Source organism: Canis lupus, chromosome 26 (genome assembly GCF_003254725.2).
Source record: "Canis lupus dingo isolate Sandy chromosome 26, ASM325472v2, whole genome shotgun sequence".
Lineage (NCBI taxonomy): Eukaryota > Metazoa > Chordata > Mammalia > Carnivora > Canidae > Canis > Canis lupus.
The window spans coordinates 22,503,604-22,522,521 of NC_064268.1; the positions used below are offsets into that span (position 1 = coordinate 22,503,604).

Consider the following 18,918-nt stretch of genomic DNA (forward strand, 5'->3'; position numbering starts at 1 on the left):
GTTTTGATTTGCCTTTTCTTGATGATGAGTGATGTTGAACATCTTTTCATGTGTCTGTTGGCCATTTTGATCTTCTTTGGAGAAATGTCTGTTCATGTCTTCTGTCCATTTTAATCAGATTATTTGGGATTTTTTTTTTTTTTGTCATTGAGTTGCGTAAGTTCCTTATATATTTTGGATACTAATCCTTTATCAGATGTGTCATTTGCAAATATCTTCCCCCATTTACTAGGTTGCCTTTTAGTTTTACTGATTGTTTCCTTTGCTGTGCAGGAGCTTTTTATTTTGATGTAGTCCCAGGAGTTTATATTTGCTTTTGTTTCCCTTGTATCAGGAGACACACCTAGAAAAATGTTGTTATAGCCAATGTTAGAGAAATTACTGCTTGTGCTCTCTTCTGAGATTTTTATAAATGTGATTTTATTTGGGAAAAGGGTCTTTGCAGAGGTAACTAAGATAAGGATCTCAAGAAGAGATCATCTTGAATAACCTGGAGAGACCCTAAATCCAAGACAAGTGTTCTTTTTTTTTTTTTTAAATTTTTTATTTATTTATGATAGTCACAGAGAGAGAGAGAGAGAGACAGAGACATAGGCAGAGGGAGAAGCAGGCTCCAGGCACCAGGAGCCCGACGTGGGATTCGATCCCAGGTCCCCAGGATCGCGCCCTGGGCCAAAGGCAGGCGCCAAACTGCTGCGCCACCCAGGGATCCCTAAGACAAGTGTTCTTATAAGAGACTGAAGATGAAAAGACACAGAGAGAGAAGAGAAGTCTGCACGAAGATGGAAGCAGAGACTGGAGGGATGCAGCTGCAAGCTGGGGAACTCTGGAAGCCACCAGAGGCTGGAAGAGTCAAGGAAGGATCCTCCCCTAGAGTCTTTGGAGGGAGCATGATCCTGGTGACCCACTGATTTTCAGAGATCTGGTTTCCTGAACTGAGAGAGAATATATTGCTGCCATTGTAAGCCACCAAGTCTGTGGTAATTTGTGATGGCAGGCCTAGGACACTAACACAGGCAGAAAGCTGGAATAGGGAGACTGAAAAGCTGATGGACAGGGAACCTAGACTGGAGGGCTGGCAAAGATTAGGTGGGTGGCCGGATTAAGTCTGTCTAAATCCCCAGCCAAGAGGCAAGTCAGGTCTAGAAGGGGAGTCAGAAGCCATAAATGTAAATGACAGGGCCACGCTGCAAGGACCTTTGGCTCCCAGTCCTCAATAGAATGAATGAATCCCTTCCAGACACTTGGGAGATACCTCCTGGAGTGGCCCAAGGAGCACTCACTGGACGATGAGGGAGTCAACATGTCAGCTACTGCAGTAGACCAAAGACGGGTGGAATAACCTCAAAGAGAAGCTAAGGGCTAAACAAAGCATGGCTAAAAGCAGGGTGGGTAAGGTCAAGGGGGCAATGAGGCAGGGGTAGGTGCCAGCAGGCTAAAGGACAGTTCTGGGACAGGGCAGTGGGAGGGCTCTCTGTGTCTTTGGGCTTCTTTGATCCCTGGGCCACTTTGGCGGGGACAGAGCCTTGAGCACCAATGGGGTCATGTCTGTTTAAACAAAATTAAACACTGGAGGTAAATTATTAACTCATTGAAGAAACAAACAGGAGTGTAGGCCATATCTCTGGCACCAGGAGCCTCATAGAAGTTAAGAAGTCCTGCTTATCAGAAGTGGTTCCCCTAGGCTACTGCAAGTATTTCCTGAGCAAGCGAGTCACAATGCCAGGCACTGTGAGCACAGATGCACAGAAACCGTCAGATCTGCCCTCAGCTCAGAGAGGGGCGAATCAGAGCTCAACAGCCATCACGAGCATCCACATGCCTGTCACTGTGCCCTTCACAGCCCACACATCATCTCACGTCATCCTCCTGCCGACCCTCATGCCTACAGTTCACAGACCAGGCAACCCAAGCCCAGAGAGGGAGAGAACCTCCCCAGCCACATGGGTTGTCAGCGGTGGAGGAAAACAAACGGAGCTGGCTTCAGCAAAGGGGAGAATGGATTGTCAGGATTCAGGGTGTGTTTAGGGACCTAAGGACAGTAAGCAGAGCTGGGTCTCCTAGGAAGTAGGGGGCAGAACTAGCAAAGCATCATGAGGCAGGCAGCCACTGTGCCCTGTTTCTGTCTTTCTGAGACTGCAGAGTCTTCCAATTCTACTTGTCACTGGACCCTTATTTTATTTTTCCTTCTGTTTTTGGGATAAGAGCAAGGGTTCTGGCACAAGAGCTGGGTCCAGTCCTGGCCTCATTATTTATTACCTCTGTGACCTCAGGCAAGCCACTGCCTCTCCACTTCCCTGCCTATAAAAAGGGGATACTGTGGTCCCCAAGTGGGGATCAAAGGAGAAAACAGGCACAAAGCCCTAGGCATGGTGCCTGATGCATAATAAATGCTCAAAATAGGAGTTGTTGTAATCATTTCACACAGTAGGAAACAGCCTCCCCAGAACTCTCAGCTTTAGCACTACCCATCTGCTTACTGGTACCCTGGCTAGTGAGAGACTTCTTTAACCAGAGAACCAAGCACAGCAAGGGAGAATGACAGAGTCCTTTTGTTCAAGCCCAGTCTTGGGTGTGTGGGGGCTAGTTTTAAAAAAAGTGGAGCCGACAGTGGTTTTAGCACTGCCTTCAGCCCAGGGCATGATCCTGGAGTCCCAGGATCGAGTCCCACATCAGGCTCCCTGCGTGAAGCCTGCTTCTCCCTCTGTCTGTGTCTTTGCCTCTCTCTCTCTCTCTCTTTCTCTCTGTGTGTGTGTGTCTCTCATGAATAAATAAATAAAATATTAAAAAGAAAAAAAAAAGTGGAGCCGAGAAACTGAGCAGATTAGTTAAAGGGTTTCTGTGATATCAAGACCTTCACTGCAAGGTCTGGTGATCAGAAAACTGATGGCCAGCTTTCCAGATCCTCCCATCATGAACTGGTTGGGCATAGGGAAAGGGGGTCAGGGTGGGGGAACAGCAGGATGGATCAAGGCTTAAAGGTGAGCAAAGACCTGGTGTGTGTGAGGGGTCTGTTCACCTACAGTCCATGGAAGGGACAGAAGGGGCAGGAAGGATGGTTTGGGGCCCTATCAGGAAAAGCCTTGAATATCAGGACTTTATTTTGGCACAGACTCAAGAGCCATTCATTCATTTAGCAAATATTTATCATGTGCCAACTGTATGGAAGGCATTTTGCCAGGGATTACCTCCCAAGTGAAAGGCATGGTCCTTGTTCTCAGGGAGTTGAAGGGTTTGTAGGAGGAAACAGCCTAGAAATGCACGCATGTTGGGCCACATGATTCAAATTCTAAAAGGGATCTGCTTAAGGGGGAGAAGCGTCTGCCCACCGGGGGTGGGCAGCCAAGTAAAAGAAAGCAACTATTGCATCTGTTTTTGCTTTTGTGAGTGCTGCCTGCCTAGCATCCATTGACCCTTCCTAAGGGGATACAGTCATCAATCAGCCAATCTCTGTCCGTGCTGTTATAAGGGACTGACCCATGTTCCCTGCTCCAGAGAAGGGCAAAGGGACCAGGTCTAGTCATTCGGCATATTCCATCCCCCTGGCTGTAGTGATTGGTTCAGTGAGGGTGTCTACCAACGATGGCCAATGAGAGTTAATGCATGACTTGGGTTGGAGCCCCAGGAAAGAAGCTCTCTCTTCCCTGGGAATGTTGGCAGCATGGACAGTATGAGCCCAGAAGAGAGGAGCCAAGGGGAAGAAACAAACAAAAAAAAAATGACATCTCAGAGGAAAGCAGAGTGCAGAGCTGGAGAGAGAAGACACCTGATAACATCCCTTGAGCCCCTGGACCAGCTATGTCTGGAACTAAAATTATCCTTGGACCTTGCAGTTATGTGAATCATTAAATTCCCTTTTTTGCCTAAGGCATTTTAAGTTGAATTTCTGTTATCATGAGAGAAAGGATTCAGACTTCCAGTTTTCTGTTTTTCAAACGATTCTGATAACAGCTTCTTCTGTACATTCCATATTGTTGTGAGTCATTGAAGTTCATTCATTTTTTTTTTTTTCTTGAGAGAGAGAGAGAGAACACTCTAGTGAGCAGGAGAGGGGCAGAGGGAGAGGGAGACGAGAGAGAATCCCAAGCAGGCTGCACTCCCAGTGTGGAGCCCAATGCAGAGCTCGATCTCACAACCCTGAGATCATGACCTGAGCCGAAATCAAGATTCGGACGCTTAACTGATTGATCCATCCAGGCACCTCCATATTATCATTTAAATATTTAAACATTTTTAAAAAGGTTTTATGTATTTATTCATGAAACACACACACACACACACACAGGCAGAGACACAGGCAGAGCGAGAAGCAGGGAGCCCGATGTGGAACTCCATCCCTGGACCTCAGGATCACCCCTGAGCCGAAGGCGAGTGCTCAATCGCTGTGCCACTCAGGCGTCCCTGTTTAAACATTTTATAATGGAAAATTTCGAACATATACAAAAGAGAGCATGGTGTAAAGGAGTTCCATCTATCCAACAGCCAGCTTCAGTAATTATCAACATCTGGCTAATCTTGTTTCATCTTCACACACACCCACATTCCCTACCCCAGTGTATATTTTAAAGCAAACTTAGGCTATCATATGACTTGTCCATAACTTGTCCTCTGTTGGTGGTTGCAGTTTGTTCCAACTCTTTGGCTTCTTTGAGTGGTGCTAAAATGAAGGTCCTTTATAAATAAATCTTTGCATACAGGCATAAAAGTAATTGAAAAAATAAGTTTATGTTAGTGAAATTGTTTGATCCAAAGGTTGTATAAAAAAAAATTGAACGCCCCCTCTCCCCACCAAATGAAGAATGAATGAATTCCAAATTCTGATGGATTTTGCCAACTGTTTTCTGAAAGAGATGCCCCAGTTGAACTGTATCATCAGTTCTTTGGCATCTTTCAAACCTCATTCTCATTATAGTTTCATTCTGGGTTACTCTTTTTTTTGTTGGAGTATAACTGATGCACAGTGTTACATTTGTACAGTGTCCGGTATATGACATAGTGATTCAACAACTCTGTAGCTTATGTTAGACTCACAAGGGTAGCTACCATCTGTCATCATACAAGGCTATTACAATACCATCAACTCTATTCCCTATGCTGTGCCTTTCATCCCTGTGACTTACACATTTCATAACTGGAAGATTATGCTTCCCATTCCCCTTCACACATTTTGGTTCCTGTTTCTTGATTTTTCTCTTCTTTCTTATACGGAAATAGGGAAGATGCCCAGAACAAGTAAAAAAGTTAAGAGTGGTAGGGCCACCCTCATGACTTTTCTTGGGGAGGCATTGTCAGCTCCTGGGGACCTGGTGGCTGTGGCTTCCAAAAACTTATCCTTCTTTCACATCACATCTGGGCCCAGTGTTTAATTGTTCCAGACAGCCCCTGACTATAAATTAGAAGCTATTGGCAGCTAGAGAAGGCTATGCTATATAATTTTCATTGATCTAGGGTTCTGGGTCTTGATTTTCTCAGCTGTCATGCAAATAATTATGTTGTATAATCTCTAAGGTATCTTCCAGCGATAAAATGCAAGACTCTCTGAATTCTACATCATATTTAGAGACTACAGTTTTGTTGTTTTCTACATAAAAGTATTTCTTCTAAGTGTTCTCAAACTGAAATGATAAGGAACTCTAGTTTGAGTATTCATCCATTCATTCATCTGTTTGTTCACTTAATACATTGAACATGTCTTTATTTGAGATCTTTTGTTTTAGCACTCTTTCCCATTTTTCCTGGTTAGCAAAATGTGTGTGCACATGCGCACACGCGTGTGTGTGAAGATCTGAAGATCTGAAGATAAAACTATGTTTGACTCAATTGCTTTTAGCAAAATTTGGATTTCTTTTCTTTTTTTTTAAATTTGGATTTCTTAACCTACTTTGATTTTGGAGTTTCTTTGGTTTTATGGTGTGTGCATCTGTCTATTCCCTATTGTCACTGAAGCTGTGATTGAACTAGTCGGCTTTACTGTTATATTTGTCAGGAGCTCAAAGGATGAAGCCTATACCTTTCCTCTTATTGTTTGTCTCCTCTCAGCTTGTCTCTGTCTCTCTTCTACAGCAGCAGCAGCATTTTCTATGTAGTTGAGGAAAATAGCCACAAACAGCTTATATTTATCCAATTCTTATAGTTTGAGATCTCACAGGAGGAGACAGACCTCCTCTCCCCCAGTTTCCAATGGATCAAATTTCAGGGAAGACTCTGATTGGCTTTGCTTTAGTCACATGCCTACTTCTAAACCTGTCATTGTAGCTAGGGGAGGGAAGTACTTTGGCCATTGGGGTCACATGCCCACAGATGCTGGGGAGATGGGCTACGTGATTGACAGCCCCAGAGAGATGAGGTGATCCAGAAAGGGGTGGTCACCATAGGAAGGGATGTGGAGTCAGCAATTCCAGTTCATTACCAGCTCCCTGCAAGTGTTGCTTTCTACCTAGTGTGAATGAAGTGTTCCTTTCTACAGTCTCACCCAAACTCTCTCTTCTCTTCTGTTAACTCACTTCTGTGCTAAGCCACCCTGTCCTATACAGTTGGACAAAAGCAAGTGACTGGTCATTATTTTCTTTTAGTGTTTTCTCTCAATCCTTTTTTCCTTTATTTTCAAATAGAGGTATAATCAATGCAACCTGTCTTATCTTTCAAAGCACCCATGACCCCTCATCAACTACCAGCCTTTCTTGGTCAAGAAGGCATGTGATTACATTTCCACTTCAGTTAAATATTACATCCTGAAGACAGGTGCCTCTTGTGGTCTAGAGTACTGCCCACAGACACAACTGTCGCCTTTATATAGTGCAGTATTTATGCTTCTCAGATCTAGGAAATTTTTTCTTCTTCCTCTGCTTTCACAATCTAGAAATGGTAGTTTTATGACCTGGTCTAATCAGCATCTACTTTGTCAGACTCCTCTTATGTATCTTTTTTGGGGGGAAAAAAAAAAGCCTATCGATGTGTTTATTTGGCTCCACGCAGCAATACAAATTTTTAAAAACCAGGAGACGCTAAAAATATATCTGGTTTTGTTTTGTTTTTTGCTTCTTTTGAACAAATCACAAGATCTGTGAATCCCACATTCCCTGTGGGCCCACATTCCCCAGAGCAACAATGTGTGGTAATAGCCCTCTGGACGGGCCATGTGTTCCCAGGCCACCACTCCCAAGGGTGTTCCTGCCCGAGGCCCCTTTGCCATTTACCATCTCATTGCTGATTATTTTTGCTTTGCACCTGGCCCACCTAAGTCACATTCCCTGCATGGTCCCTGGAGCATTGTTTGAGTTTGTGACTCCTGGTTGGGTGGCCATTGCAAATCAGGGACAGGTTGAAGCAGGGTTTAAACCACTGATGAATCGGGGCCCAGATTGGCCTTCTGCCTCAAGGCTCAAAGTAGACATAGATTGATGGTATACTTCAAAGGCGGAAGAGACACTTCTAAGAGTTTTGAAAGAACTGCCGCTACTTGCCTGTATAACATCTATTGTACCTTTCAAGAGAATTATATGATGTTTAAATACAATAAATGAAAGTTTCCAGAAATAGATATAAATACTTTGGAAGAATGCTAACAAGTCTTAAATTTGAATTGCCTTAAAGAAGCAAGCAAGATGAGATTCAAACTCTTAGAATTACTTTGCAAAATAAAGTGTATTTTATCGTCACCCTTTATGATTTCTGCGTCCTATATAGTAATAAATGTTTGCAGAAGGAGGGAAGGAGGGAAGAAAGGAAGGAAACTACTTGACTACAGGAATTGGCTCGTTCAGTTTTTTAAATATAGTTTTCATTTGTAAATGATTAGAAGAAGTTGCAAAAATAATATTAAGAGGTCCTGTGTTACATTTCCCTAATGCTAGCATCTTCTATAACTTTGGGCCAGTCCCTTTTCTTATTCTGGTGGCACATATTAAATTCAATAAAGTTTATTGAATGAATTTGTTTGCATATAGAAAATGCATGTTAGGGGATCCTTGGGTGGCTCAGCGGTTTGGCACCTGCCTGTGGCCCAGGGCGCGATCCTGGAGTCCCCGGATCGAGTCCCGCGTAGGGCTCCCGGCATGGAGCCTGCTTCTCCCTCCTCCTGTGTCTCTGCCTCTCTCTCTCTCTCTATTACAAATAAATAAATCTTAAAAAAAAAAAAAAAAAACCTAAAAAAAGAAAACGCATGTTAGGGGCACCTGGGTGGCTCAGTTGGTTAAGCATCTGCCTTTGGCTCAGGTCATGATTTCAGGGTCCTAGGATTGAACCCCTGTGTCATGCTCCCTGCTCAGCAGGGAGTCTGCTTCTTTCTTTCCCTCTGCCCCTCCCCCTGGCTCGTGCTCTCTCTCTCTCTCTCAAATAAATAATATCTTTAAAAAAATGAATGTTATCAGTATTGATTTAGCAGGCTAGTTTCTTTATTTAATTTTATTACCTCTGAATAGGTAGTATATGCACATGGAACTAATTGAATAGGTACAAAGGGTATATACAGAAAAATAGGTCTCCTTCCTTTCCCTGCTTCTCAGTCATCCAGATGCCTCTCCAGAGGCAACTGTTTATCCGTTTCTCATGTCTCCTTCCACACATAGTTAATGTTTGCAACTTCTCAGGAATCTGTTGTCTACTTACCAACCTTCCTCCAATGTAACATATCATATGCATATCTTTTTCATTTAGCAGTATATATTGAAGATCATCCTGTATAAGTTAATAGAGTGCTTCTTTATTTTTTAAATGGGTTTTCAATATGAATCCTATTATATATGAAGTGGGTGTACCATAATTTATTTAACCAATTCCCTGTTGATGGACATGTAGGTTGTTTCTTGTCTTTTACTATTAAAAACAACACTGCGGTGAATATCCATGTCTGTTTTTATTTAGCACAGATATGGTCTCTTTAGGCACTAAAGAATACGTTTATGGATTTGAAATCCCTATACTTCCCTCTTTGGTCCTATAAATAGAACTTTGATGGTGGAACATTTCCCAAAGCTTTGTGAGGTTTTTGGCCTAAGTCAGTGAGATTTGCCAAAGGTCTGGCAGCTTTTTAACTGATGCTGATGCACCTGTTCTTGGTTATTTTCATTTGAGCTGGGTCTGATGGGTAGAGAAAAGAACAAGATAAGTTACACTCAGGATGGCCTAACTGGGGATGTGCCACAAAAAATAATGAATGGGTATGACTTCTCTTCATACCTATCACTTGATCCAGCCCTCACTCCTAGCCAAAGGGTCTTATCTCCTATTTAAAGTTATTTCCTATCTCCCCTTACTGCCCATCAGATTTTGGTGAAATTTCATTACTCAGTAAGTATCTCCATTTTTAAGCAGCTTTACAATGGTGAGAGAGGAGTTGTGTTATCTTTGTGTTGCTGGCCTGTGTTTTATTAACCATGTATTTCTTTAAACATAATCTTTTAAAATTTTTTTTTTGAAGATTTTGTTTATTTATTCATGAGAGACACACAGAGAGAGGCAGAGACATAGGCAGAGGGAGAAGCAGGCTCCCTATGGGGAGCCCGATGTGGGACTTGATCCCAGGACCCCGGGATCATGACCGGAGCCAAAGGCAGACACTTAACCACTGAGGCACCCAGGCGCGCCCCTCTTTAAACAGAATCTTAAAAATTGAACTTTCTTTCTTCCTTTCTTTCTTTCTTTTCTGTTTTTCTTTCTTTTTCTTTTTTTTTTTTTTTTTTGACTCTTATCTGGGTTTTTGCTGTGGTCCTTGAGGGGAAGGACTGTTGTTCTCCACATTCAGAATTTATTTTGGTCCCATGAAGTCCAGTGCTCCTAAGCAGCTGTTAGTTAACAAGCTGCCCCAAATGTCTGAAAAATGGGAGGGATACAAAACGATGAGCTTATAACTCATTCATTTAGTCATTAATTCATGCAACAAGTATGTATCAAGTGCCTACTCTGGGCCAGGCAGCCTTGGCCTAAGTCAGTGATAAGACAAGATCCTTGCCAATATAGAGTTTGTTCTCTGGCATGTGTGTGCGTGGGGCGTGGAATAGAGACAAAAATAAAGAAGCAATCATTTAGTATGTTAGAAGGGGATAAATGTCATGGGGGTGGAGGGTGAGGGCAGGCCAAGGGAGATTGGGATTTGGGGGAGGGGCGGGGAGAAGGGTGTACACTACCATTTTAAATAGAGCCGCCTGAGTCCTGAGGGTGTGAGATTTGAACTAAGCCTTCAAAGAGTAGAAAATATCCTTATACAGTATCCTATGTGTATGTATGTGTGTGTGTGTTCGCATGAAAATACTGCTAATGGGGGCACCTGGGTGGCTCAGTGGTTGAGCATCTGCCTTTGGCTCAGGTGGTGATCCTGGGGCCCTGGGATCAAGTACCACCTCAGGCTCCCCACTGGGAGCCTGCTTCTCCCTCTGCCTATGTCTCTGCCTCTCTCCGTGTGTGCCTCTCATGAATGAATGAATGAATGAATCAATAAATAAATAAAAATCTTAAAAAAAATACTGCTGACGACTGAAATTTTTTTAACGACTGTATTAAGATATAATTGGCGTACCATTAAATCCATCATTTCACACTGTAAAATTCAGTGGGTTTTAGTATATATACAGACTTGTGCAACCATCATCATTATCTAATTCCAGAACATTTTCATCAACCCCCAAAAGAAAGCCATTAGCAGTCACTACCCATTTCTGCCTCCCTCCAGCTTCTGGCAACCACTAATTTTTCTGTCTCTGTAGCTGGGCCTATTCTGGACATTTCACATAAATGGAATCATACACTATGTGGTTCTTTATGATTGGCTTCTTTCACTTACCATGATGCGCTCATTCACAATTGTAGCCGGTATCACTACTCCATTCCATTGTATGGATGTACTGTTTTTGTCGACTCGTTCATCAGTTGACGGTGACCTTGAGTTTTATTTTTTTTATTTTTATTTTTATTTTTTTTACCTTGAGTTTTAAATACTGCAAAGTGTCATGGGTGGGCTATAGGAATTTACTTAATGACTGGATTGGGCCACCTAGGGGGAAGTATTAGGATTGCTGGTGCCCAGCAGTGGTTAGGCTTGGTTCTGAGGGAATTACAAAGCCCCTGTACTCACAGCCCTGCTTTCCCAGGTGCCTCCCTCTTAAGCAGAAACTCTGGGTGGTCCAAATGTGGCAATGCAGATCCGTGGATTTTTTTCAAGTGTATTTACTAGCCCGCGTGTTGAAAATATTTTTTTTCTCCTTTACCCTTGGTAAATTGTTTACCCAAGACAATAACTCAATGAGTTTTCTTTTCGTCTTTTTAATATTTTGGGTGTGGTAGCAAGTAGAAGCAGATCATCCTAACCAAATATTTGCGTATATCTGAACAAAGCCATTTGGCTGAGAGAAGGAAAAGCCCACGGAGGAAGTGGGAACCGAATCTCAGTTTTGAATGATGGGTTCGATTCTCATAGGGCTAGACGAGGGCGGAAAAGGCATGTTCCAAAGAGGGGCAGGGACTTGAAAGTTTCTCTTCTGGGCGATTAGGGAGCCCTGGGTCCTGGAGCAAGTCTTCGGTACGTGAATTTGGCAGCCGTCATTCTGCGCATGAGGTGATGGTGTTGGAATACTCTGGCCTTCTGCAAATGGAGACTCAACGTCTCAGGACTCCTCTTGGGGGGTGTTTTGAGTTACAGTGTCTGGGCTGCAGAAAGGTGAACTCCGTCAGAATCCAATGGCTAAACGGCTCCTTCCTCCGCCTCCCCAGTTGAGTGCTGTCTTAGCGACACCGGGAAGAACCGGATGGCCCGGCACGGGCCGAGCTGCGGGCGGCCTTTCCCATTCAGTCCTAGAGCTGGGGGTGAGGGTGGCGAGCCGGGGGCGGGCCCGGGAACCGCGGACTGGGGCCGCGGAGCCAGCAAGGGCAAGGCCCCAACCACTGCACGGGGCCGCAGGCGTGGGGCCTCCAGAGACAACGCAGTCGCCCGCCAGCAGGATGCAGCCCGGGTTCCCGCCGAACTCTGGCAACGGTGAGGAGAAATGTCTGCCGCCGAGGGCGGAGCGCGGACGAAGGGGTGGAGCTAGGGCGCGGGGGCGGGGCGAGGACGGGGGGCGGGGCGAGACGGCGGGCGGGGGCGGGGCGAGAACGACGGGGCGGGGCGGGGCCGGGGCGAGGGGGCGGGGCGAGCGCGGGGGCGTGTCCGGCCGCCGGGCCGCCCCCCGCCGCCCCCGCCCCGCCCTCCCGCTCCCCCCCTCCCCAGGCGGCCGCGGCGGTCGAGTGCGGGGAGGGAGGGGAGAGCGGGTCACGACGTTGCCGGGGCGGGGATAACCCCTCACGTGGAGCAGATGAAAGGGCCGCGGCGCGACGGCCGGGGGAGCCGAGCCGAGCCTGCGACCCACAAAGCCGCCGCCGCCGCCGCGATGGGGCTGTGAGGCGTCCGCCCGCGCTCGGTCCTCCGCCGGCCCGCGACTATGCCCGGCCGCGCCCGCCCTCCGCGCCCTCCCGCCGCAGGACCATGAGGCCGCGCTCGGGCGGGCGCCCAGGGGCCCCGGGCCGCCGCCGCCGCCGCCTCCGCCGCCGCCCCCGCGGCCCCCGCGGCCGCCGCCTGCCGCCGCCGCCGCCGCTGCCGCTGCTGCTCGGGCTGCTGCTGGCGGCCGCGGGGCCCGGCGCGGCGCGGGCCAAGGAGACGGCGTTCGTGGAGGTGGTGCTGTTCGAGTCGAGCCCGAGCGGCGACTACACCACCTACACCACCGGCCTCACGGGCCGCTTCTCGCGGGCCGGGGCCACGCTCAGCGCGGAGGGCGAGATCGTGCAGGTAGCTGCCCGCCGCCCGGGCCCCGCGCCGCGCCGCCGCCTCCCCGCTGCCGCCGCCTCCCCGCCGCCGCCGCCGCCGCCGCCGCCACAAGATGGCTCCGGGGGCTGCGCCCGCCGACCCCGCCGCGGGCTGGCGGGCGGGCGGGCGGGAGGGGCGGCGGCGAGGCCGGCGGCATCCCTCCCGGGCCGGCGGGCGGGACGCGGCCTCCAGGGCGCCGCAGCGGGGGGCGAGCGCACGTGGGGGCTCGGCCTCCGGGGGCGGGCGGGAGACCCCAGGTCGGGGGACTCGCGTAGACGCGGCCCCCGTGGGCCGGCCGGCATTTCGGTTTGCCTCAGGTGGAAGTCCTGGAACTACCTGTTGCATGCCAACTTTGGAACGACGGGCGATGAAGGATGGGGTGGCTTGTTCCAGTCACAGGCTCTGCTCTGCATCCTTGCATGTCCTTTTTTGGGAGTAGCCAGGTTTGTCTGCAGGCTGCACAACGCCAGGTTCTTCCCTGGAACCTGCCGCCAGCCTCACCTGGCCGCTGACCCCCCTGCAGGGCTCTGGACATGCAGCAGCAGGCAAGCAAGCAAGCAGGGGGAGCTGGCCGAGGAGCGGGGATCGCGGGTGCCCTGGAGTGGCCGCAGAAGGCAGCCTTCGCTGCGTGCCTCAGATTACAGCGGGCGGGAGGGAGACCGCCTGTCGGCTCCTGGGCCAAGGACTTTTGCGGAGGGCCTGGAAATAGGGAGACAGGGTCGCGCACTGACAGGACCCCCCCCCCCCCCCCCCCGCTCCCCATGAGAGAGGTCTGCACTCCAAAGAAGGCTGGCTAGGGAGAGTTTTGAGCCTACACTTTGGAGGACGGGCTCAGCTGAAGCCTCTGCGGTTGCTGAGCTGGGTAGATGCCTTCCCGCTTCCTTGGCTATGATTTTATCAACTTGTTAGCAGACTGCCAGCGCACTTAAGGCGGTTAATATGCATGCCTCGGATGCGGGCGATTTGAAATGGTTGACTTGATTCGGAGCCTTTTTGGAGATGATGGGATGGCTCCAGGGCTGCAAGCCTTGGGCCTTCTAGTGCTTTACTCTTGGATGAGTTATGAATGAAGAGAAGGGAACTGGATGGATGATTGCATAGCAGCCTCTTCGTTTCCCCTCCCGTGGTGCATACTCGAAGCCCTACGTGGATAGGACAGGGAGCTGTGCAGCTTGGCTCCTTAGAGGTGTGTCCTTACCGAGCCGGGGGTGGGGGGGCGGGGGGGCGGGGAGAGGCACCCCTGCCAGGCGATTAATCAGCAGCATTGCCTCACAGAGCTCTTACTCTCATCTTAAACTTCTGCAGGGTAAAGAGAAGGGGAAGCACATGTTTGAGTCCTGTGACTACATATGTTAAAAGCTTTGGGACTTTTTCCCTTGTTAATGTTACAGTTACGGTCTTTAGTTCATAAGCTTTAGAGAAGATGGTCTGCTGAAGATTCCTAACACGTTTTAGTGGAAGCCTTCAAGAATAGTCTGAATCCTAGAGCTCATTCCCTGTAACTCCTTGTTTCTCTTTGAGACTTTCACTGTGCCCTGGATGGCTTTAGAAATGTTTGATTTACAGCCTCCTAAGAGAAAAGATGTTTTAGCCTGGCACTTCACTTTTTGAAGGGGACTTTTGAAGTTTGTGATTTTTATCTGCAGTGTTTTAACTTGTACTCTTTCTCCACGGTAGTTTGTCTGGCGGGCTATCCATTATGGGTAGTGCTGGGGTTTGGAGATAATCTTGGGTTCACCATTTAATACAAAATTAGCAGTTTAAACACACCATTTGTAGCTGTTTTATCCTTGTGAGTAGAGAGAGAATGTATGAATTTGGCAGAAGGAATCTATTCTCTTTGAATCTTTTTGAAGTGCTTATCTAACTCTTTTGTAGTCCATTAGCCTAGCGCCCCCCCCACCAAATTAAGTCAACAATTGCTAAGTAAAGAAAAATGACTTAAATGGTATTTAATAAGTTGACCTCTTAAGCAATCACTAATAGGTGTCCTTAATTCCTTTATAACTGCACAGTGTTGGTGAGTTTATCTGAGCTGTCTGAATAGTCATTTCTCGGTGTTCTCACTCCATATCTTTAATAACTTTTTTGTGGGGGCCACTTGCTGAACCTCTCAACTCTAGAGAACAGCTCAGCATGGCTTTCAGGGCTGTGTGTGTACAGAGGCTGGCATGCTTTTATTAGTTCTTCGAATGCTGCCCGATTGAAGTAACTGGCGTGGCTCCTGTCAGCCCTGAAAAATGTTTTTGTAAGGAAAGCTGGTGTTTCAGAACCGCTGAGAGGGAATGTAACATTTTGTATGAAAAATGAGAATGTAGAAGAAACAAATTGGTGTTTAGCTTCAGATTAATCATGTTTTCTAAGTGCCTTGTTGAACTTTTCAAACCTCCTTTTATTTACTATCTTAAAATAACCCTGTGTGATTTGCTATTTAATATTTTATGGTTGTCAGAGCAAGGCTCATTTTCCTATAACTAAACCTAAATAGTAGCACTCTAGCTTTACTTGTGTTATTTCCAGTGGGATTTGGTAGCGCTGTTGTTCATGGTTAAGGGGAGAAAAAGACCTGCTTGGGAGTCTCTTTCCTCTAAGAATTCTTAAGATAGGAAATTGGTTTGTATTACTGTTTTTCCTCCCTCCCTATTAGGTACAATGACAGGAGATACCTTATCGTAGTCTTGGTTTGCCCCAGATACTTCTAATTAGAGTACCTGTTGTTCAGTCATTTGCATGGGTTAGGGGAAGGGGAGGCCTGATTAAGAATGTGTGTGTGTGTGTGTGTTAGAGTGTGAGTGTCGGTGTCAAAGAGAGCTAGTAATTCAAACCTTGGTATTAGTCATCAGGATTCTTGGTTTTCTCTCCTTATGCATTTTAGGCTTAAGTAACTTTCGCAAGGTCACCACTCTGTTCTGTTAAGAAGAGAGATTTTTTTTTTTTTGAACATCTTCATCTGTGAAAGTAGTGAAAACAATGTGTGGATATGAAATGCTATTAATTATTTATTCATGCAGCACTGAAGTCCATTTGCTCATAAGTGTATTAGACGTACAGTGTGAACAGTGTGAATGCCAGAGGAATTAATTACAGTTCTGTCATTCTGAAGTGTGGAACTTTAAAGGGTTCTTAGACATATTGATACATATTTCATCTTTGAACCAATTTGTTGCTATTATGAGATCATTATCTGAAACTTTCAGACTTGTCCACGCAACTCACATGGTTAGTGATGTTAAATAAAGGCCTGATTAAACACTGGCTAGTGGTATGTGGATTGGTTAAACAAACAAAGAAAATTTGCATCGCTAGAGATGAAAGATTGTTTTAAAGTGGAAATGCATTTTTCCCCCTTGAAGTCAAATATTTAGAAACGCTTGAGAAATTCATTTGTAGAAGGACTCTGAATGATCGGTTTTGTGTGACTTTAAAATTGGTCTTTCTGGATCCTGGGTTAAGTGTTGAATGGTCTTGAAAGCAGAGGAAAGTTGAGAACATTTAAGAACTAAGACACTCACTGCCTTTAGCTATGAGGGGCTGGGGGAAGCCGGATGGTGGGTTAGAAGGGCTGAGTGACATCCTTAAATATCCAATATTAACTAAGGGCATCACAGAGACTAATTTTAGGAAACTAATTCCTCTGTCTTGTTTCCCTGTCAGTGTGTTTCTGCAGTTCCAAATTTGATCAAACACTTTTCTTTTCATCTCCATTTTAAGTTAACAGGCCTGCCTCTAAAAATTGACTTGGCCTAATAGAACAATTGTGTGCTGGCAGCTGACCTGGATTTACACAGAAAGAGATTGACTGTCTTGTTAGAGGGCCTTCATAGGTTAAAACCAAGTATTTGATTTGGGGGAAAATGTTAGGGCTGTGTTTTGTGACCTTATTAATGCTTAGGGACTCATATTTTCTGCCTTGTTCTCTAAGATCCCATGGGAGTTGTTAATGCAGCTCTGAATGGAGATGCAGATGGGAGTGGGAGGTTTAAGCATGAAATCTGCAGACCAGAGGGAAGGTGGTGATGGCCTTCATTTATTGTGTGCAGGGCACTGTGCCAAGCACATCATGTGTTTATTCCTCACATCCTGACTTTAACATGGAATTAGCAACTACTGTTAACCCATTTTACAGGTGACGAAACTGAGGCCGAGAAAAATGATTTGACTTCCCCAACCTCACCCAGCTAGCAAATGATAAAATCTGGGTCAAAACCCAGGTCTGTCTGGCCCCTTTGCTCCTATATTTGCCAAATAAATAGAACTTGGCTGGTTAGGCTTGGGCATTATTTTGAGTCTAATTTCTTTTTTTTTTTTTTAAAGATTTTATTTATTTATTCATGATAGTCACAGAGAGAGAGAGGCAGAGACACAGGCAGAGGGAGAAGCAGGCTCCATGCACCGGGAGCCCGACGTGGGATTCGATCCCGGGTCTCCAGGATCGTGCCCTGGGCCAAAGGCAGGCGCCAAACCGCTGCGCCACCCAGGGATCCCTTGAGTCTAATTTCTAACAGTGTAGTGTGGAGGTTATTAATCTGAAGGTCACAGACTTCCAGAGAGGGCCTGTGAACACCTGAATTTTTTTTTTTTTAAGATTTTTATTTATTTATGAAAGACACAATAAGAGACAGAGGCTGAGGGAGAAGCAGGCTCCCTGCAAGGAGCCTGATGTGGGGGACTCAGTCCAGGATCCAGGGATCACGCTCTGGGCCAAAGGCAGATGCCCAACTACTGAGCCACCCAGGTGTCCCAACACCTGAAATTATAGATGCAATGCACTTGTGAATGTGCTCTTCTGTTTTCTTGAGAAGATACACGGTTTTGCCTGTTGAGGGATTTCTGGGATTCCCCTTCTCCCCAAGAGGAAAAAGAGAAGCACTGGTTTAATACCCATCACCAAAAGAGTCCATTACTAAGAATTTGGAGCTCAGGCTGGCAAGAGTTGTAAAGAAGTCTACAGGTTTGTGTGTCTCCGTCGAGCATATTCATCTGATAAATGTTTACCAAACCCTATTTTCAGACACTGTATTGCTATTTTTTTGGAGTCTGCCGTCTCTTACAGAGACAGACATGTGTATGGATAAGTGATAATCCTTCCCAAGAGGGTTCCCCCACAGAATTGGGCCCTTAGTTCCCAAGACATCCATTGTCTATAATGAATTAACTTTTCTCTTGTGCATCCATCTGGTACTAGTTAAATGCATTATCCTTGGGTGAAGTGAGAAAATAGCCCCTCAAAGAATATTTGCATTTAGAGAGTGAAGTGCAGGAAGGTGGCGATCTGAATGTAGCATGTGGGAAAGCTGACTGTAAATGTGTTCCTTTTCATCATTTACTGGAAAATGAAATGGAGCATCTTCCAATGTTGAAATGCCTTAAGAACAACTCCTCACACCTTCTCTTGTGGACTGTGGCCCCATTGGCATGTTTATTTTTGCTCATCCGTGGATCCATCCCTGGATCTCTAGTGTCTGCCATTTATCAGACACTTCATAGTTGGTGAATGAATGATGGATTTAGAATGAACAGCAGGCAGGCAATGGGTCTTAATGGACTTAAGTAACTTCCTGTGACATAGCTCATAAATTTTGGGATTATCTTTCATTTTTTGTTGTTAGTTCCAGAAAGTTGCTTGATTAGATGGAAAGAATGGACCTTTCTCTCTGGTTCTGGTGGGTCCACTGGCTTTATAACTACAGGTTGTATGAGAGTAACCTGTGTGTGTGCATGTCAAGGGGCAGGATACCTGGCATTATAAGGGTTTGTAGACGTTCTTTACTTGATAAAACATAGAATATTAAGAAAGCTATAATGTGGACAGCCGTTATGGATGGACAGAAACCCATGAAGAATAGTCTACAGCCAAGCCTTAATGTCCGTGGAAATGACAGTCACGGCTTGGAATTCAGATTCATCATTAATCTGAATATATACCATGTGAAAACTTTGCTTCCTGTTGATGTTTCCCAAGTCTGGAGAATGTGGATTTACAGTTCATGACAAAAATGACATTTAAATCAATCTTGATAATCAGAAGAACAGATTCAGCCCTTTAATGTGTGAGATAAGGAGATCCAGAGAAGTGAAGTGCCTTGCCCAGGGCATGTGGAGAGTAGAGATGACCCTGATAACTGTTTGGGTCTCCAGACTCCCAGGCT

General features: G+C 46.1%; 1 protein-coding gene across 1 annotated transcript in view; it reads left to right on the forward strand.

Annotated features, from left to right (window-relative positions):
• Positions 1–12,229: 12,229 nt before the first annotated feature.
• ZNRF3 (zinc and ring finger 3) overlaps positions 12,230–18,918 on the forward strand; it is a 158,071-nt gene continuing 151,382 nt past the window's right edge. Inside the window, exon 1 of the mRNA XM_025474415.3 lies at positions 12,230–12,751. Within this exon, the coding sequence (XP_025330200.1) occupies positions 12,452–12,751 (300 nt within the window). The 5' untranslated portion in view covers positions 12,230–12,451. The remainder of the gene's footprint in view (positions 12,752–18,918) is intronic.